This window comes from Delphinapterus leucas, unplaced genomic scaffold (genome assembly GCF_059928025.1).
Source record: "Delphinapterus leucas isolate spDelLeu-1000000601 "Yukka" unplaced genomic scaffold, BTC_Dleu_Yukka2 spDelLeu_asBTCV2_sq25, whole genome shotgun sequence".
NCBI classification, from domain to species: domain Eukaryota; kingdom Metazoa; phylum Chordata; class Mammalia; order Artiodactyla; family Monodontidae; genus Delphinapterus; species Delphinapterus leucas.
In genome coordinates, this window is record NW_028322234.1 from 15,769,727 (window position 1) to 15,793,997 (window position 24,271).

Genomic DNA, 24,271 nt, shown 5'->3' on the forward strand with positions numbered 1-24,271 from the left:
CACTCTGTGATGGTTCCACAGTCTTTGTCTTTCCTGACACTTTTTTCTTTTTGCGGTACGCGGGCCTCTCACTGTTGTGGCCTCACCCGTTGCGGAGCACAGGCTCCGGACGCGCAGGCTCAGCGGCCATGGCTCACGGGCCCAGCCGCTCCGCGGCATGTGGGATCTTCCGAGACCGGGGCACGAACCCGTGTCCCCCGCATCGGCAGGCGGACTCTCAACCACTGCGCCACCAGGGAAGCCCTTTCCTGACACTTTTAAAGAGTACTGCCAGTTATCCTGGTTGAATGTCTCTCAACTTGGGTTCATTTGGTATTTGCTTTGATTAAACTGAGGTCGTCCATTTTGGACAGGAATTCCACAGAGGTGCCACTGAGAATGTCCTTCTCTGCATCCCGTTGGCGGCTCCATGGTGTCACTGTCTCATTTTTAGCGACGTTGACTTGATCACTAGGCTAAAGATCGTGTCACTACTGTAAAATTATTACTTTCCCTTTGTAACTAATATGTATCTTGGGGGGGAAATACTTTGAGACAACGCAAATATCCTGTTTCTCACAGTACGTTTCCCCCACCAGTTTTAAGCAGCGATCCACGGATCTCGGCTGTAACAATCATGAGGTGTTTGCTCAACGGTGATCTGTCATTTCCTTCATTCTGCCTACATGTATTAATCTGAATATTAGTGGTGGTCTTTTATTTACTTCACTCCTTGTACATGTACGAACTGTTGGAACTGAAGGGTCAATCCCTTGCCTAGTGAGGGACGAATGGACCCTAAACCAAGGAACCTGTTCCAATTTCACGCACCCCAGTACCCTCTCTGTACTTCCAAGCCCCGCCCCAAGATGGCGGCCCGGGCCGGAGGGGCGGGGCGCTCCGGATCACGTGGTCGTGTCGACGCCGACGGGGCCTCCGGCTGACGCCCTACTTGTCCCTCGCCGCGCTCCGTCCGTCGTCCCTGCCCAGCGAACCAGATCCCAAGATGGCGGCGCCCAGCAGAAGAAGGAATGGCGGCGGCGGCGCCATGAGCTTGTGGGCCGCGCTGCTCCTGGTGGCTGTGGCGCTGAGGCCGGCACGTGCGGTGTCTGAGCCCACGACGGTGGCCTTTGACGTGCGGCCCGGCGGCGTGGTGCACTCCTTCTCCCAGAACGTGGGCCCTGGGGTATGTGCCTCAGCCACCCCGGGGACTTGAGCAATGGTGCAGGCGTAGGCAGGGCCTGGGGAGGGGGCGCGGACCGGCGGGGCGGGGTCTGGGGGGATGGGGGGAAACGGACCGGAGGGGGCGGGGCCTGAGGGGTCGCGGACCGGCGGGGGTAGGGCCTGAGGATGGAGGGCGGGACTTGGTAGCGAGGCCTGACAGAACTAAGAAGGGAGGCGGGGCTCCTGGGGGCTGGCGGCTTTGGGAAGGCTGGGTCACTAGCCTCGTCTCTAATTCCTGTCTCATGACCAGCGTGCCCAAGCAGCCTTATCCCCCAGACCCAGGTAACTCCCTCGCTGTTGGAGGGCAGGACGGGCCCAGAGATGGGGAGAGGGGAGCTGGAGGCTGATGGGCATATGCCTCCAGGGCCTGCAGAAGGTCGTCCCGCTGTAGCTCTGACCAGGGAGGAAGTGGACAGGCGTTGCTCTTTCCTTCCATTGCACAAGGTACCCCCGTCTTTTTCATTGAAATGTGGGGCCAGGCCCTCCTTACCTGGAGGTAACAGGCCTGGGTCTAGTCTAGCCCGTCCCTAGCTTATTGGAGAAGTCACTTCCTCTCCCAGTCTCCTTTTCCCTGCCTGTAACAACGATATCAATCATCACTATTTGTTGAGTACTTCCTTATAACCAAAGGATATTGTGCCAAATTCTTTTTTTTTTTTTTTTTTGCGGTACGCGGGCCTCTCACTGTTGTGGCCTCACCCGTTGCGGAGCACAGGCTCCGGACGCGCAGGCTCAGCGGCCATGGCTCACGGGCCCAAACGCTCTGCGGCATGTGGGATCTTCCCGGACCGGGGCACGAACCCGTGTCCCCTGCATCGGCAGGCGGAGTCTCAACCACTGCGCCACCAGGGAAGCCTGCCAAATTCTTTATGTGAGGCCTATGTTATGGATGAAGAAACAGAGGCTCAGAAAGTTTTGCACTTGTCCAAGGTCCACAGCGGAGCAGAGATGGGCCCCTAGGTGCCCCTCCTTCCAAAGTTCATGTTCCTAGATGGGTGGGTGCTGGAGGTGGGTGTGACCTCCCCCTTCCTGGTCTTCATCCCCCAGAAGCCATCTGGGTTGTCTGTCCTTACCCAGAATCTCCCAAGTAAGGAGACAGGTGCGGGAATTCCAGATCTGCAGACACTGGAAGGCATTGCAGGGCTGGCCTCCAGGGACATCGGCCAGAGGGATCTGGCTCCACCTCCTTTCTCTGAGTGCAGATACTCAAAAGCAGGATCCTCTTGATTCTGGATCTCAGAAGGACATCCTGAGACCCTGTACTTCAAGCACTAACGATTATCTCCTACCGAGACTCTTTTTTCCTTCCATTCTCTAGGACAAATATACCTGTGTGTTCACCTACGCATCTCAAGGAGGGACCAATGAGGTGAGTTGTTCAAAATTCTACGTGGTTTAGTACGACAATATCCATTGTCATACAGAGATGCTCTCTAGGGGACACTGGACATCAGACTATTCTTACCTAACCAATAAAAGACAGTGCTTAAGTTACATAATGACGGCAGATTCCATTCATAATTCCACGGAGTGAACAAACGTCTGGACAGAAGGAGGGATGTGAGACGTGACTCTGCCATTCCCATGAGTCTCTATTAGGGTATTCTGTTCATTTTCTGTGCTGAGTAACAAATTATCACAGACTGAGCAGCTTAAAACAACACCCATTTATTATCCCACGGGTCTGGAGGTCAGAAGTCCTGGTCAGCTCAGCTGGATGCTTCACAAAGCGACAATCAAGGTGTCAGCTGGGCTGGGTGTTCACCAGCAGGCTCTGGGGAGAACCCTCGTCCAGACACATTCCAGTTGTTAGCAGAATTCGGTCCCTTTTGGTGTGAAACTGAGGTCCCTAGTTCCTTGCTGGCTGTTTTCTCCAGCTGGAGGCAGAAGAGGAGGTAAGAGAGATTCGAAGCACGAGAAGGATGTAGTGCACCACAGCCGGCTTTGAGGGACCACGTGGGAGGGAGGGCGTGGCCTCCAGGAGCTGAGAGCGGCCCCTAGCTGGCAGCAAGGAAATGAGGGCTTCAGTCCTCCAACTGCAAGGAATGAATTCTGCTGCAACCACATGAGATGGAAGAGGACCCAGAGCTCCAGGTGGGAACGCAATCTGGCTGACACTTTGATGTTAGCTTATGAGACTGAGCAAAGAACCCAGCCCCACCACGCCCGGACTTCTAACCTACAGAATTGTGAGCTAATGAATGGGTATTGCTTTTTATTTATTTATTTATTTATATTTATTTTTGGCCGCGTCAGGTCTTTGTTGCTGCGCGTGGGCTTTCTCTAGTTGCGGTGGGCGGGGACTACTCTTCGTTGCGGTACGTGGGTTTCTCATTGCAGTGGCTTCTCTTGTTGAGGAGCACGGGCTCTAGGCGCGCAGCCTTCAGTAGTTGTGGCACGTGGGCTCAGTAGTTGTGGCTCGCGGGCTCTAGAGCGCAGGCTCAGTAGTTGTGACACACAGGCTGAGTTGCTCCGCGGCATGTTGGATCTTCCCGGACCAGGGCTCGAACCCTTGTCCCCTGCATTGGCAGGCGGGTTCTTAACCACTGCGCCACCGGGGAAGTCCGGCACAGCTTTTAATGCTACTGAATTTGTGGTAATTTGTCACACAGTGTAGTGAGTTGAATGAGCCCCCCCCCCATAAAGATATGTCCACATCCTAATGCCTTGAACCTGTGACACTTAAGAAAAAGTCTTTATAGATATAATTAAGTTAAAGATCTTGAGATGAACAGATTATCCTGGATTACCCGGGTGAGCCCTAAATCCAGTGGCACACATCCTTATAAGAGACACACATGGGAGATTTGATAAAAAGAAGACACACAGAGGAAAAGGCCATGTGAAGATGGAGGCAGAGGTGGAGTGATGTGGCCACAAGCCAAGGGACACCTGGAGCCACCAGAAACTGGAAGATGTAGGAAGGATTCTCCCCTGGGGCCTCCAGAGGGAACATGGCCCTGCCCACACCTTTTTTTTGGACTGCTGGCCTCTAGACTGTGAGAGAACAGATTTCAGCTGTAAGCTACCAAATTTGTGGTGATTTGTTCCAGCAGCCCCAGGAAACGAATACACACAGCAATAGATTACTGTTACAGCCAGTAATGCACCATTACAGATAAATACTCTGAGGATAAAATACTGTTGTTAAATTCTGGCTAGACACCGCCACTTGGTTCTGTCTGAAGGGAGGGCAGCACACGTGTTTGAGAAGAGACACAAAACAGACTTTCTCCTCGTGATTGTTAGAAAGAAGGAAAGATAATTGAAAAGGAAGAATTAATTGTCACTGTGAAAGTCAGTGTAAAGCATCTTTTGTACCCGTAAATTGTGCTTTCCTCCCCAACCCTCAGACTGTAGGGAACACTACTGTCCTTTCAGAATAGTCTATGGCACTGTGTCCCCTAATAACGGACAGTCCCAGAGATGGAGGCTGCCTGGGGACCGCTCCATGTTTGCCTGCCCCTCCCAGCATCCTGGTTCTGAGTACATCTCTGCCCCCCCCACTCCCTCACTTAGGGCAGCACATTAAAATGGGCAAGAGCGGGAATTCCGTGGGTCCAGTGGTTAGGACTCGGTGCTCTCACTGCCGTGGCCCCAGTTTCGATCCCTGGTCAGGGAACTAAGATCCTGCAAGCTGGGCAGTGCGGCCAAAACCAAAAACAAAAAAACAAAAAAGGGTGAGAGCGAGTCCGCCCGCTCCACCGGGCACTGCTGACTTTAGAGGCGGGGTTGCTCTCTGTGGGGGGCTGTCCTGGGCAGCCTCCCTGGCCCCCACCCACTCGATACCAGCAGCCGCCCCACCCAGTGTGCACTGGGGGACAAAAGTGAAAACCACTGGGCAAGAGTGACATGAAATGCACTCCTTATTTTGCATATTTCCAGTTTGTAAGTAAAAGTAAATGATTCCGAGCAACAGTATTTTATGTCATTTATTTATTTTTTTGGCCACACCACGTAGCATGTGGGACCTTAGTTCCCCGACCAGGGATTGAACCGGCGCCCCCGGCATTGGAAGCGCGGAGTCCTAACCACTGGACCGCCAGGGAAGTCCCCCAGCAACAGTATTTTAACAAAATGTAGCAAACGCCTGGTGACACCCTTCCCAGCGGTGTCACCAGGGGGTGGCAGCTCTGCTGGGGAGCATCGCCGCCCTTCCGCCTGCCTCCAGGACAGCAGGCATCCTGCGATCATCCGCCCCTTCCTTGGCCACCTCCAGGCCTTGCTGCTTCTCCAGGTGGTCCACTCCATTATGGGATGGTGACAAGTGGTGGAACACTCTCCCTTGGTCCAGGCCCCTTGGTCCAGCCGTGCCCTGCCACGAGCTCCAGATCCTTCCCAAAGCGCCTTCCTCCCCCAGTCAGCCCTTTCCCTGCCTCCTTTGTTGTGTAGATGATCAATTCGTTATACAATAAAATTGTGATAGCTCCATCGCCTTGGTGTTTGTCGGGCGGCCTGCAATGTGCTGAGACAGATACACGTCTCGTTTCCTCTTCAGAACCCCAGGAGGCTGTCCTTATCCCCACCTCACACACGAGGACACGGTGGCTCAGAGACTGAAGACTGCCCTGGCTCCCCCAGCTGGGACGTGACCAAGGTCCCCAAGGCGCAGGCCCCTGACTGCCGCCCTGAGCCAAGACATGCCCCGCGTCACCAGCAGCTCAGAAAAGAACGCCCGCGCCTCCCTAACGGGACCCTTGGGATGGACAGTCCACTGCAGCGTAGGGGGAGAGAGCTAGGCTCACTCTTGGAAAGGTGGCTGGGTCACAAATTCTAAAACCAGCATCAGGCTTGATTCTGCCGTTTCGGATGAGGGGATTGATTCATCCTCAAGGAAACACCTAAGAGCCCAGCAGACACGTCCAGCACCCACTTGTTCCAGCAGCACCAGCCTAGAACTGTGATCGTCAGACACCACGGGCTGACTGCAGAGCTGCGTGAACCCAACGGTGCGACCCACGGGCTCTCTGGCTGCTGGCCTGCCGCCTGCTTAGGAGCGAACAGCCGGCCGGATTCTCAGCAAACATGCAGGGGCCGTCCAAGATGTTCTCCGGGATCCGCTTGGCCACACTTGGGGGCCCTGCCAAGATGCCCCTCGGAGCAGCTGGAACGGAAGCCCCAGAGGCCCAAGTGGCACTTCTCTAGAGCCATCGTCAACAGAGGGGAAACGGGTCTGTGGTCTGGGCTCCCAGGGGGCCCGGGATGCAGGCTGGGCCTGGGGAGAGTGGGAGGCCAGGCTGCTTTGACAGTGGTTCGTTTCTCCAGAGGGTCACCTGAGAGGCCGGCTGGTGCCGGGTGACAGCAGGCACGGCGTTATTCATGATCTCAGTGCCGGCCAGCATCCTGAGCGGCCAGAGAGCTCGTCCAAGGTTGCCGGGAATGCGGCCACTTGGGAAGACTGGCCCTTTCTTATCAAGTTAAACATACGACCCCATGCTTCCACTCCTCGGTATCTCCCCATTAGAAATGAAAACTTATGTCCACACAAAGCTTGTACGTGAATGTTCATAGCAGCCTGATTCATAATAGCCAACAAGTGGAAGCAACCCAAGTGTCCCCCAGCTGATGATGGATAAACACAGTGTGGTCCCTTCACACACGGGAACATCAGTCAGCCATGAAAAGGGGTGAAGCACTGACACTCGCTACCATGTGGATGGGCCCTGAGAACACGGTGCTCAGTGAGAGAAGCCAGACACGGAAGGACACACAGTGTGTGATTCCATGGATGGGAAACATCCAGAACAGGCAGATCCACAGACACAGAGAGTGGGTTCGTGGTGGTTGGGCTAGGGGAGGAGATGGGGGTGTGCCTGCTCATGGGGATGGGACTTCTTTGGGGGGTGATGAGAATTAGGTATAGGCGATGGTTGCACAGCTCTGAATATACTAGGTAGCATTGAAGCACGCACTTTAAAAGAGCATATCGTCTATACATGTTTTATTTTTTAATGTAAATTTATTTATGTATTTTTGGCTGCATTGGGTCTTCATTGCTGCGCGCGGGCTTTCTCGTTGCGGCAGGCGGGGCCTACTCTTCATTGCTGTGTGCAGGCTTCTCATTGTGCTGGAGCACAGGCTCTAGGCGCGCGGGCTCAGTAGTTGTGGCACGCGGGCTTAGTTGCTCCGCAGCACGTGGAATCTTCCCAGACCAGGGTTCGAACCCACGTCCCCTGCATTGGCAGGAGGATTCTCAACCACTGCGCCACCAGGGAAGCCCCATATTGTATGTTATGTAAACTGTTTCTCAATAAAGCTGTTAAAGGCAAGTGAATTATTGATATACGTGTAGCCACATGGGTGAATCTGATATGCGTTAGGCTGAGTGAGACTGACCGGCGCAGGAGACCATGTCCTGTGTGATTCCACTCAGGTGGCATTTTGCAAAGGCACAACTATGGGGACAGAGCAGATCAGTGGTTACCGGGAATTTGCAGGAAGGGGTTGACTCCAGAGGGATGGAGGAGAGATAACTGGGAAGATGGAACTGATCTGTATCTTGATTGGGCGGTGGATACACAGTGTGTGCATTTGTCAAAACTCATAGAACAGACACTGAAATGGGTCCATTTCACCATCTGTTACTTGTCTCCTAATAAAAAATAATAGCGGTTACCAATTACCTGTCCTCGATTTCACCCAGCCACTTAGATCCTGAGCCCCCTAGCCTCCCAGAGAAGGTCACAGAGGGTCGGGCTGAACAGGCTGCCCCAAAACACACCGTCGTGTGAGTGTCTGATGCCAAAACCTGAGCCTTACTAAGGGCACCTACTGCCCACCCCGGCCTGCGGCCTCGAGACCAAGGTCAAGTTCATATAACAAGACCACTCAGAGGGATATTGACCCTATTGCTAAGAAGCTCTTGGTTTAAATTTTGTTTGCTTTCATAATTTAAAAAAAAAAAAGTTTAAATGTTTGCCTCAGGACTTCCCTGGTGGACCAGTGGTTAAGACTTCAAGCTCCCAATGCCAGGGGGCCCAGGTCCGATCCCTGGTCAGGGAACTAGATCCCGCATGCCACAACTAAGACCCGGCACAGCCAAATAAATAAATATTTTTTTAAAAAACAAAGAAGCCTCATTTTCATGAATCTTTTAAGAGCTATGGAAAACCATCCCAGATACATTTCACAGCGTAAAACTGTTTCCGGGCGCTCAGAGGCCTGGAGCCGTAGGCAGGAGTTTTTAAATGGAAAATAAATGTGTTGGGCAGGTCCCCTTGCCATGCCTGCCCTACCTGAGTAATTGGCTTCTACCTTCATGCTGCAGGCAAAAGACTTCCAAGTCACCGTTTACTCACATTATAATTAACATACAAATGGCCTTGTTTCTATTAATGGAAATGCTCTGGCATTTAACCAGATGATCAGCAATTGGATTCCACCTTTACTCTCAGGAGAGGATGGGACACTCTCATTTTCCTAGCAAAATGCAAAAACGCCGCAGGTCACCAGACCTTGCGTTTGGCCGGGTTTTCAGAGGCCCTGAAAATGAGAATAAACTGGTAGCGGTGTGTTTTGGAACCATTTAAGATTTTTTTTTTAATTTAATTTTTTTAAAAAGCTAACACAGGGACTTCCCTGGCGGTCCAGTGGTTAGGACTCCACGTTTCCACTGTAGGGGGCATGGGTTCGATCCCTGGTTGGGGAGCTAAGATCCGGCATGCCGTGTGGCCAAAAAAATAAAAAAGCTAACGCACGTCATTCAAAAAGAAAAAAACATAAAAAGCTCTCCAGCGCCTTCTGTCGGCCCAGTTCCCACCCACGTCCTACATGTAACCGGGGTTATTAAAATCTTGCATCTTCTCTGAGGACGGCTCTATGCTTATGCAAGCAAGCATGGGTGTATTGTCTTTCCTTCTTTTATTTTTGTTTTTATCTTTCCCAGTAGACTTTATTTTTTACACCAAAATGGAGCGGAAGGCACAGAGCTTTCCTGTATACCCCTGCCCCCCAACCATCGCCCACCAGAGTGGGACGTTTGTGACGGTCGTTGATGAACCTACACGGACACGTCATCACCCCAAGTCCAGAGTTGCCATCAGGGTTCACTCCTGGTGTGGTGTGTGCCGTGGGCTTGGACAGACATACAATGATGCGAGGCCGTGTGTCCCGGACTGACCTGCCTGTCCTCTCTCCCCAGAAGTGGCAGATGAGTCTGGGGACCAGCGAAGACCAGCAGCACTTCACCTGCACCATCTGGAGGTGAGCGAGGGTCCGGTGGTGGGAGCTCCTCCCGGACGAGACACCTTCGTTCTGGGCGGTACCCATACTGACGGTGTCCTGCGCCCCTGGAGGGTCGCAGGCAGGAGAGGGGGTGCCGTCCTGTGTGGGACTTGAGGGCAAGGAGGGCCTCCCGGGGAAGCACGTTGACACTGAGGCCCTAAGGGGGCGGGGTGGGGGGGACTGGGAGGTGGCGTCTAGGCAGCGGCTGCAGCCCCGGGAGTGGGGCCAGGCTCCCCAGATGCCACCCCCTTCATGGTCACCTCAGTTTCACTCCTTGCTCAAGGGTTTCATCTCCCGCTGTGCCCACCCTTTTCATAATCCCACTTCCTGGAGCCCAGCTCCATGAGCCCGAGAACGGGGTGCTGGGCCCTCTGACGGGGAGGAGGGTAATGGAGCTTCACCAGTTCCTGGCCCTTCTCCCCTGGGCCTCAGGCCTGGAATGTGTCGCCCGAGCAGAACAGATTTCTCAAGCATTTGCCACGCGCCTGACGTAGAAGTCCCAGCCGAGTTCTCACCCTCATGGGACCGGGGTCAACATAGGGGACGGATCAAGAAGTGGGACACAGAGAGCAGCGACAGTGACATTTAGTTAAAGAAGACGCTTGCAGGCGTTGGCGCAGAATCCCCGTCTGCTGCTCAATGCGTTACAAACCGCAGGCTAAAACGTACCAAGTATTGTTGGGGAGCTTCTCGTGGGGGCAGAAGCCCTGCGTCCTCAACACGCTACCATCATCCCCGCTGAGAGGGGAGACCCTGTCTGTGCCCCTTCCCAGCCTCAGAGAGAAGCATCCCAGAGGCAAGGAGCTGGGGTGGGGGACTCCCTAATTACAGGTTAGTAATCAGGGCTGCATCCCCCCGCCAGTAGACCACCGTCTCACACAGGCTTGTGAGCACCAGCCCTCCACCTGGGCACAGACCCAGGCCGCACTGGCCCAAAGCAGGGTCCTCAGCCCGCAGCCTCTTAGCTGACCACCCAGCGGCCCCCCAAGGACACGCTCAGCCCCAGACACCCTGCCGTTCCTAGTTAACCCCCATACTTCTCACCCCCGGGATGTGGCCCGGCCTCACCCCTAGTGCACACCTGGGATGTTGTCCACTGGATGAGAAGTGTTCTGTGAGCGGATGCGAGAGGCCCCGTTCTAGAACAGCTCCTACCCAGAAGGGGAAAGAGGCTTGTCCATCAACGAGCCAGAAGAGCATCCTGGCAAAGAGAAAAGAGTGGATCACATTGAGGGCGCCCCATCTGTCCTTCCCAGAAATGCCTGGCAGCAGATCCCATCTTGGAGAGCGGGGAGGGGGGGCACACAGCCCTGGGCTGACCCTGTCGCCCAACCTTTCTTCGCAGGCCCCAGGGCAAGTCCTACTTGTACTTTACGCAGTTCAAGGTGGAGGTGCGGGGTGCTGAGATCGAGTACGGCATGGCCTACGTGAGTGTCACCTGCACATGGGGTGGCCGCCTGGCTGGGCCACCATGGACTGCAACTTGGAGACCCCGGGGGGGTGCGGGGGGGAGTGAGGAGATGGACACCAAGCCCTTAGAGGGAGGCCTCGTGGCGCGGGGGGCCGGGGTTACGGTGCCCAGAGGGGAACCCGGCTGACCCCCAGAGACACCTGGCCTCCCTCTTGTAAGGCCCGCCGGCCTCCCACCAGTGCCCCCTGCTGGCAAAGCCAACAGGAAGTCGGGGGCAAGGGGGCTCAGCCCTGGGACAGGGGCAGCGAGGGCGGAAGTTGGCCCAGGGGGCAGGTGGGCGGCTCATTGGCGTCGGGAGGGCCCCACGCCCCTTGGCTCCAGTGACCTGTGGTTCACAGGCCAGCCAGCACCTTCTGCTGCGCTCCTGACCCCCACGGCCCCTCCAGAGCCCAGCCACTCTGCAGAGCCCACCCCTGCTTCTTCATCTGGGTCAGAAACAGTGTGAAAATCACCTTATCAGTCCCAGAAGCAGAACCAGTAGGAGACAGGCATTAAGAGATTCACTGCCAGGAATCGGCTTCCACTGTGCGAGTCTGGCTTTGGGGGTTTCCTCCAGGGAAGCCTCAGCTCTGCCCTGAAGGCCCTCCCCCTGATTGAATCAGGCCCGCCCAGGTCCCCGAGGATAATCTCTTTTACTTAAAGTCAGCTCAGGATGAGCCTCTGTCACATCTACAAAATTCCCTCCCAGCAACCCCAGCAAGGGTCTGATTGTATAACGGGGACTGTGGCCGCTCCAATGACACATCAGACTGTCTGTCCATCAGACTTAACTAATCGCTCTCTGGGGTCCCTTCTTACTTTGAAACTCTATTATTTTTACTGATTTGAAAAAGACACAATTCTGCTGTTTAAAAATTACATGCAAGAAGAGACTGCCATGCTAGTATCATTTCCATAAATTAACTAAAAAAAAAAATTCCCTTCGATTTGCAGGGAAGGCATGAAGTTTTAAGCTAGTTGACAATCTCTTAAGTGGATTAACCCACTGCTTCTGCTGGATTCTCTTTTATGTGCTTCAAAAAGCATCTCGCGGCTCTTCAGCAGAAGCATGCAGCTTTAGTCTCTGCTGCTCTGCAAAGCAAAGCGAGCCGTGTTCCTTCCCCATTAGAAAAGTTTCCACTTGTTCCCTTTCAGTCGAAAGCTGCTTTTGAAAGAGAGAGCGATGTGCCCCTGAAAAACGAGGAATTTGAAGTGACCAAAACAGCAGGTGCGTAGAGGGGTTTGTGGAGCTGGAATCTAGGTTCTCAAGCAGGGAGGGGGTGAGAGAGGGGACAAGACCCCCGCTAGAGGGCGATCCAGGGGCCCTGTGGTGAGAGGAGGCTGCCATCCCTAAACGGCTTCCGCAAAGGGCCACCTAGTAAATATTTTCGGCTTTGGGTCCCCCTTGGAAACAACTCGACCCAGACCCCGTAAGGCAAAGTCAGCCATAAGCCACTAGTCAGTGAATGGGGGTGGCTGCCTTCTAATAAAACTTTATTTCGTGAACACTGAACTGTGAATGTCATATCACTTTCCCATATCACAGGACGCCATTTTTCCTTTGATTTTCCTTAAAGCTATTTGAAAGTGTAGAAACCACCCTTCGCTCACGGGCGGCAGGCACACTTGCCCGATCCCTAGCAGAGAACGGAGAGCATGAGAGTCTGTTCTCGGAGAGCTGCATCCTGGGACACTCAGCTCCACAGGAGGCCAGGGAGCAGGGGGCCGCGGGGTCTGACACCTACACAGCCTGGCCGTCCTGGGCTCCGTGACAGCTTCCAGCAGCACAGTCGGGACCTTGTGCATGCATGACACGGGAGGCAGGGGTCACCTCCTGGGGCCCCGAGACTCCCTGGCCTCTGACCCCATTCAGCTGTAGCCATGCAGGCCAGATGCCGAGCAGAAAGAGGGGCGGTAGGCACCCGAGTTGGGGCTCAGGGTGCGAGAGCAAGGGGGGATGAGTGAGTGAGACAGTGAACACGGGGCTGAGCCGAGTCGGGGGGCCCCGAGGGTCCTGAAGGACGGGGGAGAGATGAGGTGAGGAACCCATGTGGCCGTGGACGTCACCAGGCACCAAAGGGGAGGGGAGGGGAGGGGAGTGGGTGGCATGAGCAGGGCTTTTAGGAGGGCCTGGAAGGAGGCCCGACCTGCCCGCAGGTCCTCCGGGTGGGGGCAGGGGCCCGTTTATAGTGGAGATCAAGGACAGAGGGGATTGTGTTGCTGCAGACCCTGAGCTCCAGGGAGCATAGATGGTGAGGATGGACAGGGAGTGGGGGGCAGGCTGGGTGTGCAGAGCAGGGGGCGGCCAGGTTCCCTGACCCTGCCCGAAGAGCGTCAGACACGTTTGCCAGTGCAAACCTCCAAACCCCGGCCATTCTCAGTGTGGCAAAAATGACCACGGCTCTTCCCATGTCGACATCTCCCATGGCCTCCCACTGCCCTCAGGACAGGCCCACAGCCTCCCCGCCTTTCTCCTATCCCTCACCCGTAAGACATACAGGGCCAGCGGCCTTTCCCTGTGGAGTCCACTCGGAGACTGCTCCCATCGTTGCCCGCACCCGGCTCAGGACCCGGAGGATTTGCACAGGCGAGGGCTGACCAAGGGTTTCTTCTTTTGCAGTGTCCCACAGGCCCGGGGCCTTCAAGGCTGAGCTGTCCAAGCTGGTGATCGTGGCCAAGGCGACACGCAGTGAGCTGTGACCAGGAGTCCCTTTGAGGGTGGCTTTTCCTCATCTCCGCTGAAGGAGCTGGGCCCCATGAGGGCCCAGTACTGGTTTTCTTGGGGGGTGGGGGCTGTTAATTTTCTGCCCAGGCTGATGTTGCCCCGTTGAGAGGGCTTTGCAGGGCAGCTGAGGCGCCAGGGCAGAGTCCGGAGGGCCAGGACTCTCCTGGCTCCCACCTTCCCCTCCCCACAAGGAGTGTGGCTCTGAGACCCACTGCTCTTCTTATCAGAAGAGGCGTCAGGGCACAAGGTGGGGCTCACGGGGGTCACAGCTTTTCTGAAGCCAGCAACGTCTCCCCTGGATCAGGCCAGGCTTCAGGATGCTCCTGGGGGGAGCCGTCCTGCTGCTCTCTGACCCTAAGCCAGCTGTTTTCTTGTCATCCCCCAGGGGACCAACTTTCAGACTAACTGGGCAGAAGTGAAATGTTCTTTCATATTTAAATAAATAAGACAATTAAAAAGTAACCACACAGTCTTGGCATCTGGCACTGGTGCCCACCTGGCTGGGCACGTGGGGCTGGGGGCCCCTACTTCCCTTCGCTGCTGGAGACGGGTTAGCTGCATCACCCTGGGCACAGGGACTTTTCTGCAGGCGCAGACGTGCGGGTCCCGAGGCAGCTGGACCTTGCCGAGCCCATGGGGCCACGCCCAGCAGAGGGTGAGCGCTCCAGGGCAGACCTGCTCTTCTGCATCCTGTGGTTGGCTCTGCTTACTTTTTTTTGAGGTCGGATTGCAGCTCGGTGACTTTAAAAAAGAAACAAAAACCTGCAAGCAAACCAAAATAAATAAACGATATCCCCAAAGGCCTCAGCCACTCAGGGGAGCCTGGTCTCCCAACAGCAGGGCCTGGGAGTCTGACCCCCACTGGACTGTCACCCTGACCTCTGACTGTGAGGAAAGAAACCATGTGGCCATGAAGTGGGTCCTTGATGATCAGAATCACCACGTTGGGGCGACTGAGGTCTCTCTGTTCCTGTCACTCACCTGGCCCTCCCTCATGCCACCCAGGAGCCCGGTGCTGCTGTGACCCCACCTGCCCCGGGGCCTCAGCGGTGCTGATGTAGGAATGGCTCCAGAGAGAGGCGCAAGCAAGATGAACAGCTGTTCCCAGAATCACTGAGGGGGACCTTGGGCCCACGGTACTCGGGGCAGGGGCGGGGCACCAGCAGCCTCAGTGGTCAAGCACACATGATCTGCACCACACCTCGTGAGCAGCTCTGGAGGCACACACGTCCTCCGGGAGGCTCGCTCCACCGAGCACGACGACCTGCAGTTCTCAACAGGGCCCAGGAGATGATTGCCCAGGGCCTCCTGCAAAAACCAGGCAGCTGGACACAGGCAGAGACGATGGTGCACCCTGGGCCCCGAGGTGTGTGAGGGCCAGACCCTGGCTGAGAGGGATATTGATTCTTCTATGGTCAGCCTGGAGTCACTTACCACTTCCAAGTACTGGGCGCCAGCAGGGATGCAGAGCGGTAGGTGCAATGTGCTGGGACACAGCAGGGCACCTCTGGACACAGAGAAGCTTCCCCTTTACTCCATGTGATGTGTGCGTGTGCCTTTATGGAGCTTTCTGGTGAGCGAAGCCACCCGGCCCCAGGACCTTTGGTCATTATGAGGAGCTGGACTGAGCCCTGTCTGGGCTGCAGAAGCCAAGCTCTGCCACCTCTGCTAGTCTGCTAGTCTGTCATCCAACGCAGCGGGAATCAAGCCTGCCAACAGGCTGCGGGTGTGTGACGTTTATGTGCAACCTTGATTCAAAACGCAAAAACCCTAGGCGGGTGAGAGCAAACTGTCAGATGCTTTTATTTACAGAGTTTTGTAGCGCTCTTTGGTTTTTTAAAATTAAATCTCAAGTGTATGAAAAGAGTCCAGACAGGTACAAAGCCTTATCACATGGATATATGCCTGCAGAGCAGAGGGCAAAGGATTTCGTGTGGGGCTTCTCAGCGTAATCAAAATGCACGACTGTTCATTTGAAGATGTCTTTTGACCCAAGATAAGAGGGAAAGTTTGCCTTGGAAGTGGAGGGCAGAGGTAGGAACAGCTGGCTCCTGAGTGAAAGCCTTTGACTTTTTCAGAGCAGCAGAAACCAAACAGAGAAACGCTGCCCTGAATCTGGGGTCCTAATCTATCAGCCAGCCCCTCATGCTGTGGAGAGGCAAAAGGGAGTGGTGGGGACTGTGGCAAAACAAAGACGGGCAACCTCAATGCAGCTTCACCATTGGGCAGTGCGGGCGCGTTTTCTAGAGAACCGACAAGATCAAGATCGGGACGTGCTATTTCCTTGGTTTTAAGTGTTGGCAACTAATTCCAAATGTCTCAAACAGAGGATGGGGCTAAGCAAACCCATCTTCTTGCCTAATAAGGCCTGCAGGCCTCCTGTTTGCAGTCTTTGCCCTAAACCAGGTTCTGCAAAAATAGACATCGTTCCCCCCCTCCCCACTGAGTGCCCAAAATAACCTTCCCGGCCCTGACATGGCCAGACCTGCAGCCGGGTTTCACATTCTTTTAAAACCCATGCCCACTTCTGACAAATCACAAATAACGCTCCCACACCCCAACGTGTCCATCCACGCCCCAAGTTAAGAATCGCCGCACCAGCGTTGCCAAAGCCAAGAGTTGTTGAGCTTTGTTTCTGAGGCCTGTCTTATAAAAACAATTGTTTGTTTTCCAAATATGAAATCATCATTTAAAAACATGCACGCATCTCAGACAGCTTTCCCCTGACACCCTGCATGGGGGGCACACTCCGTTCCTCTCCCATGTGGGAGTCTGGGCCACGATGCCAACCAGACGGAGGAGGCGTCCTCACTGACACACCTGCACCCACCGCGGCCCTCGCGTGGCTCCCAGGGCCCATTTCCTGGTCTGCGGAACAAAGTACCCCAGCCTGGGAGGCTGAAACAACAGAAGCTTGTTCGCTCTCACCTCTGGAGGCCTGAGATCAAGGGGTCAGCGGGGCTGGTTCCCTCTGAGGGCTGTTCCAGGCTCTCTCCCAGCTTCTGGGGGTGGCTGGCAGTCCTTGGTGTTCCTTGTCGTTCAGACACATCCCCCCAGTCTCTACCACCACCTTCATATAGCATTGTCCTCTGAGTCTGTGTCCAAATGTCCCCTTCTCATAAGCACACCACTCAGAGTGGATTAGCCACCCCCGCTCCAGTATGAACTCAACTAATTACATCTGCAATCACCCTATTTCTAAATAAGGTCATATTCAGAGGCCCTGGGGCTTGGGACTTCGAGGAACTTGGGGCGGGGGAACAGCTCACTGTGTAACACTCCCTTTCTCCTGGTTCCCCATGATCCTCTCTGCAGGAATGCAAAAGCCCAGGCAACATTATGAAGTGGGAAGCCGCCAGCTGTCAGAGACACCAAGTGATCTGAGGGGTTCAGACCGGTGGCTCAAGGGTTATTGTGCAGACGGTGCGCCGGAGCAGGCAGTGGTCTCCAGGTGCCCCGGGAGGCAGCTGGCGCAGGCAGGCCGTGCCGGGCTCCACGCTGAGTTCCTCTCCCCACGGAGACTGGGCCGGAGGAGGAGAGGTGACCTGGGTCCTTAGAGCTGCAGAGGCGGGCGCGCGCGCGCGTGTGTGTGTGCGTGTGTGCGCGCGCGAGTGTGTGCGTGTGTGTGTGTTGGGCGGGGAGATTTTGGCCAGAGTCAGACTGGGAGAAAAGAGGTTAAAAAACCCCCCGCAAGCCCCGCCCCCAGCGGGAAGCCGGAACGAGGAGGTCGGAGGTCAGGTCGGAGGTCATATGCTCTCCTCGTCCAGCAGCCGGGTGAGACCCTCGCAGATCCTGCGCAGGTGGGAGCGGTAGGGCTCAGCCGGGCCGTAGAGCGCGGCGAGGAAGTCGCAGTCAGCCAAGTGGCCGAACACGTGGTTGATGCGGCCGTGGGACTTGGCGGTCAGGTGCGCGCCCGCCGCCTGGTGCAGCAGGTCCCGGCACTCGAGCAGGGCGGCGGCCAGGACGCGCCGGTCGAAGGTGAAGTCCACCTGGTGGAAGCTGACGGCGGTCATGGCCAGGCGGCGGGCCTGCTGCCGGAAGCGCTGCAGCCGCGCCAGCTCCTCGCCGCCCAGCTGCCCGCTGCGCAGCAGGACACCCAGCTTCACGGCCACTTTGACCAGGTTCTTGACCACCTTCTGGGCCTCCTTGCGGCTGCGGGTGAACTCCTTGGTGGCGCGGTACAGCTCGTCCAGCACCTCGCTGCTGGTGTCGTCGATGAACGCGGCCGCCACCGCCCTGGATGCCATCTTGCTCAGGAGCTTCTTCTGGGCCTGGAGGGCCAGGCTCTTGGTGCTGAAGGTGTCCATCCGCCCTGCGCGGGGGTGGGGACACAGACCCGCCGTCAGCCCGCACGGCCCGGCTGCCAGGGGCTTGCCTGGGCGGGCCGCTAACGTTGGCGACCACCGTCTTCCCAGTCCGGGAAATGGGCACACGCCACCAGCCTATCTCCAGGGGAGCCTGCGTGCCCATTCCACAGACCTACTGTGTGTGCCAGCACTGGGTGTACAGAGCCGACCAGCGAGCCCCCGGGAACACAGCAAGTGCTACCATCCGGGAAGCTGCAAGAGCCCACATAGCACAGGAACCCCAGCAGATCAAGAGGGCCGAGGCTGACCTCCTGGAGGAAGAGACAGGTGAGAAAATGGGGAGGGCATCCCAGGCGGGAAGATCCCCATGCTCCAAGGCCTAGAGGAGGGAAATTCCAAGTAGCAGGAGCACAGAACGGCAGAAACTTGTGGAAAAAAATAGCAAAATCTATTTTTAGGAAAAGCTCGTTTAAAAAATAGCATTCACACTGAAGAGATGATGACCCAAGGGACCCTAAGGGAATTTGTTTCTAAAAAAAGTCAAAGGAATTAATGTGTAATGTTGAAATCTGGGCAGGGCCTTCTGTTATGGTTTATTACAGGATACTGAATCTAGTTCCCTGTGCTATACCATAGGACCTTGTTGTTTGTCCATTCTGTATATACTCATTTGCATCTGCTAATCCCAAACTCCCAATCCTTCCTTCCCCTACCCACCCTCCCCCTTGGCAAACACAAGTCTGTTCTCTATGTCTGTGTGTCTGTTTCTGTTTGCTAGATAACTTCATTTGTGTCCTATTTTAGATTCCACATATAGGTTTTATCATATGGTATTTGTCTTTCTTTTTGACTTACTCCCCTTAGTATGAGAATCTCTAGGTCCATCCATGTTGCTGCAAATGGCATTATTTCATTCTTTTTCATGGCTGAGTACTATTCCATTGTGTATGTGTACCACATCTTACTTATCCATTCATCTGTCGATGGACATTTAGGTTGTTTCTATATCTTGGCTATTGTGAATAGTGCTGCTGTGAACATTGGGGTGCATGTATCTTTTCGAATGAGAGTTTTGTCTGGATATATGCCCAGGAGTGGGATTGCTAGATCATATGGCAACACTATTTTTAGTTTTTGAGGAAGCTCTATACTGTTCTCCATAGTGGCTGCAACAATTTACATTCCCACTAATAGTGTAGGAGGGTTCTCTTTTCTCCACACCCTCTCCAGCATTTGTTACTTGTAGACTTTTTAATGACGGCCATTCTGACCAGTGTGAGGTGATACCTCATTGTAGCTTTGATTTGCGTTTCTCTAATAATTAGCAATGAGGAGCATCTTTTCATGTTACCTGTTGGCCATCTCTGTGTTTTCTTTGGAGAAATGTCTATTTAGTCTCCTGCCCATGTTTTGATTGGGTTGTTTTTTGGTTATTGAGTTGTATGAGCTGTTTGTATATTTTGGAAATTAATGGGCAGGGCCTTCTGAATCCTACTACTTGTGGTCCCTGGTACCAGCCCTGCAAACCCACTGTATCCTTGCTCAGAGTTGAGAAGGGGCTCAAGGTGAGTTATCACTGGGGGGTGGGGGTCCAGCTTATCATTCCCCTCTTCCTGCAGCTCCATGAGACAGGGTCCCAGCCCAGCCCCTGGGCTGTTCAGGGTGGAGAAGCCTAGGTACCAATCCTCCTGTCCTCCTCACCCCCTTGAGTTTACAACGGACATCCTGAGACCTTAGTCAGGCCCTGAATGAGTCAGGGGGGCAGTGACCTGGGTGGGGGTTCCCCAGGGCCGTTTGTGGGGTTTCTGGAAACGCATCACTCTGCTGATTCCTCTGATACAGAAATATTGACTTGCATCAGCTTCCGCCCAGGAAAGGGCCAGGGAGGTGGCCAAGGTGAATGGCAGGCTGGCTCTCTGGGAACAGTGACCAGGCCTCCAACCGCAGAAGCCTGGACCTCTGTCTATCCCTTATGTCTGACTCCTTTTGTCCTTCCTGCATGGCAGTCTTCCAGATCCCCCGGGCTCTGGAGGCTCCCCTTCCAACCACCTCCTTCCTGCAGCGCCAGAATTCTTCCTACATTGCACATCTGGGCTTAGCCCTTTCCTTGTAAGAACCAGCTGGCAGCTCCTCATGGCTCTCAGGACCAAAGCCCACACCTCATTCCAGCCCCTGCATCTTCCCTGGTGAGCTCCTATACATCCCCCAACACCTTGGCCCCCAAAACCCTGCCTCTTCTCTGGTGGACGCATATACATCCCCCAAAAGCCCTGGCCCCTAAGCCCCTGCCTCTCACCCTCGCAGGTTCATCCCTCAGCTCAGCCTGGACACCACCTCCTCTAGGAAGCCACCCCCGAACAGCCAAACTGACAGTGAGGCACCTCCTCTGAGCCACAGAGCACCCCAGGCATCCCTCATCACTGCTCTGCCCCGCTGGCTTTGCTTCTTCCGTGGTCTGCCTCACCGCAGGCCACGGGGGAGGTAATGGGCCTGATTCCTTAACCGCTGTGTTTTTGGAGGCTCCGGAAACATCTTCCAAATGAATGAGGGAGCCTGAGACCCACCCCCAGCCCTGACCCGCTGCTGCCCCAGGCTCTGGTGGGAATCCACCCCGACCCCAGCCTCAGGCCAGCCAGACCAGGAATGCCACGTGGGTGCCCACTCAGCCACAGGAACCCCGACAAAGCCCATCTGTGTGTGAGCTCAGACCCCGGGAGAAGTCCCAAGCCTCGGCCGCCCTCTCCCTGCCCACAGAGGTCTGGACAGGCCTGGAGATGAATGACCCAGTCTTCTCTGCTCCCACAGCAGCCCCAGACCCTGTACAAAGGCTGGGGCAGAGCAGGGGTGCGGGTGACTCAGCACCGCGTGGCAGGCCCTGAGCAGCGGCATGTGCCCATTTCATCACTTCAGCCTGGTGTTGTATTCGGCTGGTTGCCGGGTTGCATAAGAAATTACACAGGCTCAGAGAGGCTGAGCCATTTCCCCAAGGCCACACAGCAACACAGGGACTGCCTGCCCCCACCACCTCTGCACCCCTACGCTCTCTGCTTTCCCCAGCTGACTCCTGCGAGTTGCCCTGAGTCTTGTGGGGCTGTCCCCCATGACAAAACCAGCCCCGAAATTTAGGGCCTGCTCCTGGCTCTAACCTCTTGGTCAAGCAATATAACTGCCCCGTGCCTCAGTTTCCCCATCAGTAAAATGGAGGATGGTGGCTGTAAGGAGGGAGAACTACCTCCATCCTAGGGCAGAAGCTTGTGACCAACCTGAGTGTCCCCCGGGCTGTGAGCTTTCCCCGGGCAAGAGGCTGGACGCCACTGCCTGGACTTCTGACCTTCAAGTTCTATGCCATTCAGCTCCCTGAATGCAGAGACCTATTTCTCTGTGATGTTCTCTGGAAAAAAAAGAGCAGCAGCAAGGAATAACTATGCTTCCAGGATGCCCTCTCACCTCTGTTTCTCTAGAACGTTCTATTCCATTCCCTCTACCTAGACCCCTCCCTCACCCATCACTCATCCCATAAACTCATTCAAGTCTCAGAGTTACTGTCACCTCCTCCTGGAAGACTTCTGGATGCCCCAGGCTGGGCCAGGTGCCCCCTTGGCTCCCATGGTGCCCGGGGCATCCTCCATCACGGCCCCATGTACCTTGGTTTCGGTGTCCATCTCCCTGGCCTGACAGCGTGGGTAGGGGCTGCATCTTTTTTTTTTTTTTTGGCCGCGTCGCAGGTCATGCAGGATCTTAGTTCCCCAACCAGGGATCAAACCTCTGGCCCCTGCAGTGGAAGCACAGAGCGCTGACCACTGGACTGCCAGGGAATTCCCCTGCATCTTTCTTGTTCACGCCATGTCTCCTAACCCTAACCCAGGGCCTGGTACCCAGCAGACACCCAGTAAGTGTTTGTTGAATGTATGAGGGAAAGGATGTCTGCAAACATTGGAACCCAGGGGGGGAACTCCCAACTCCCTGGGTCCAGCTCCCCAGTTTACAGATGGACAAATTGAGACTCAGAGAGGAGAAGGCCTTTCCCTGGATCCCAAGGACTCTGGTGCCCAGGTCTTTCTGCCTATTTGGTTGCTGTGTGACCCCAGGCAGGGTTCTGCCTCTCTCTGGGCCTTGACCTTCCCCCCTGCAAGTCCTGCGGTCGAGCGTGTTGGTTCATAGGGGAAGCCTGTCCTGTTTACCAGCTTCAGGAAGAGCCTGGGCCCTCAGCAGCAGTACTGCCCCACACCCACCCTGCCAAGCACAGAAGAAAAGGGGCGGGGGGCGGGGGCAGCTGCAGCCTTCCCTCTTGGCCTCCACACTCCTTGCCCCTACTCCCCTTGGGGCAGTCCCCAGACCTGTGACACCTGGACCAGCCCAGCTGCAATGGGTCAGCGGTCCCCACTCCCACCCCCCCGCCGCTGACCCATTGTTCTACCAGAAACGCCTCCATCCAAGCAGCCAGACAGGGAGATGACTGCTCTCCCGGGGGAGCATGCTGGGGACCAAAATAAACCCCAGCCTTCCTTCCTGCCAGCTGCGCTCATCCAAGTCCAAGGGCAGACAAGCCAGGAGGGGCCTGGCTGCACCAGGGCAGGCTTTCTGGGGCAGGCCCTTCCCAGGGACAGCGGAGGGGCTCAGACGGCCAGTGTCCCTGGCCCCTGCCCACCAAATGCCAGATCACCCCACTATCGTCACAGCCAGGAAAGCCCAATAAAGCTTCAAGGGCTCGGCTGGAACACTCATTCAGTGGCTCAGTGAGCACTTATGGAGCACCAGTTGTGTCCCAGGCACTGGGGACATAGCAGTGACCAAGAGAGATCCCATCCCTGCCTTCCAAGGGACCCCAGCCTTCTAGACACCATGCCACCTCCTTATTACAAAAGAATTTGGGTGCCCCCATTTCCCTGAAATGGAATCCACAGGCAGTACCGTCTGTCTCCACCCGCTGGTATAAAAATAAAATTAGGGCTTCCCTGGTGGCGCAGTGGTTGAGAGTCCGCCTGCCGATGCAGGGGACACGGGTTCGTGCCCCGGTCCGGGAAGATCCCACATGCCGCGGAGCGGCTGGGCCCGTGAGCCATGGCCACTGAGCCTGCGCATCCGGAGCCTGTGCTCCGCAACGGAAGAGGCCACAACAGTGAGAGGCCCGCGTACCGCAAAATAAATAAATAAATAAATAAATAAATAAATAAATAAATAAATAAATAAATGAAATTAATATGTGGTGATAAAGGTGAGGGGGATTGTACAGGGAGGAGCTCTGGAATTTTTTATTTTTTTTTTAATTTTTAAAATTTTTTTAAAGATTTTTTTTTTTTGATGTGAACCATTTTTAAAGTCTTTATTAAATTTGTTACAGTATTGCTTCTGTTTTGGTTTTTTGGCCGCGAGGCATGTGGGATCTTAGCTCCCTGACCAAGGATCGGCACTGAACCACCAGGGAAGTCCCTAATTTTTTAATTAAAAAAAAATTGTTTTTCAAACCCACGCCCCCTGTCAGTGGAAGCACAGATTCTTAACCACTGGACCACCAGGGAAGTCCCCGGAATGTTTCATGTTCTGTGTCTCCATCTGGGTCTACACAGTGTAAAAAGTCATCGAGCTGGATGGTTACAAAGAAATGTGAAAACACTAAAACCCAGAAAACTGTAAACTTTCAAAGGGTAACTTTTATGTTATGTGAGTTATATCTTGATTTTTAAAAAATCTAACATTTCTCCAAGGAAGATATGTAAATGGCCAATAAGCAAGTGAAAAGATGCTCAACATCACTGGCTACTAGGAAAACAAGTCAAAATCATCATGATGCATCACCTCACCCCCACTAGGATGGCCGTTTCAAAAAGACAGACAAAAGGGCTGGCAAGGATGGGAGAAACTGGAGCCCCTCATCCACGGCTGGTAGGAATAGAAAACGGTGCAGCCGCTGTGGAAAACAGGTTTTTGGCAGTTCCTCACAGAGTTACCACATGACCCAGCAGTTATACTCCTAAGTACCTACCCCAAAGAGATGAAAACATACGTACACATAAAAACGTATACACACATGGGTATAGCAGCATGATTCGTAATAACCAAAAAGTGGAAACAACCCAAGTGCCCACCAACAGATAAATGGACAAACGAATTGTGGCCCATCCACACACTGGGATGTTATTCCATCATAAAAATGAGTGAAGCACCGACACTCACTACAACATGGATGGATCTTGAGAACACAGTGCTCAGTGAGAGAAGCCAGACACAGAAGGATCCACTGTGTGTGATTCCATTGATGGGAACCGTCCAGAACAGGCAAATTCACACAGACAGAAAGTTAATTAGTGGTTTCCAGGGGCTGGGGAGCAGAGAATGGACAGTGACTGCTAATGGGATGGGATT

At 54.7% G+C, this 24,271-nt stretch overlaps 2 protein-coding genes across 3 annotated transcripts in view; one reads left to right on the forward strand and one right to left on the reverse strand.

Moving 5' to 3' along the window:
- Window positions 1-16,505, forward strand: MYDGF (myeloid derived growth factor). 2 transcript variants are annotated; one of them, XM_022556980.3, is made up of 6 exons: window positions 951-1,165; window positions 2,522-2,572; window positions 9,344-9,405; window positions 10,772-10,853; window positions 12,032-12,104; window positions 13,497-16,505. In XM_022556980.3, the coding sequence occupies exons 1-6, from the start codon at window positions 986-988 to the stop codon at window positions 13,574-13,576; spliced, it is 528 nt and encodes a 175-aa protein (XP_022412688.1). In that variant the 5' UTR covers window positions 951-985; the 3' UTR covers window positions 13,577-16,505. The 2 variants fall into 2 exon arrangements, with proteins under 2 accessions (XP_022412689.1, XP_022412688.1); XM_022556981.2 differs by lacking the exons at window positions 9,344-9,405; window positions 10,772-10,853; window positions 12,032-12,104; window positions 13,497-16,505 and adding an exon at window positions 5,702-9,337 and having other exon boundaries at window positions 1-1,165.
- Window positions 13,789-24,271, reverse strand: part of TIPE1 (TNF alpha induced protein 8 like 1) — an 18,940-nt gene continuing 8,457 nt past the window's right edge. The window contains exon 2 of the mRNA XM_022556979.2: window positions 13,789-17,913. Within this exon, the coding sequence (XP_022412687.1) occupies window positions 17,348-17,908 (561 nt within the window). The 5' untranslated portion in view covers window positions 17,909-17,913 and the 3' untranslated portion in view covers window positions 13,789-17,347. The remainder of the gene's footprint in view (window positions 17,914-24,271) is intronic.

What these genes read in the sequence shown, in the direction of transcription:
- MYDGF (XM_022556980.3), top strand. Translation starts at nt 986, where the DNA reads ATGGCGGCGCCCAGCAGAAGAAGGAATGGCGGCGGCGGCGCCATGAGC. An exon ending in CCCAGAACGTGGGCCCTGGG is followed by an intron (nt 1,166 to 2,521) that starts GTATGTGCCTCA and finishes TCCATTCTCTAG; the next exon opens with GACAAATATACCTGTGTGTT. An exon ending in TGAAGTGACCAAAACAGCAG is followed by an intron (nt 12,105 to 13,496) that starts GTGCGTAGAGGG and finishes CTTCTTTTGCAG; the next exon opens with TGTCCCACAGGCCCGGGGCC.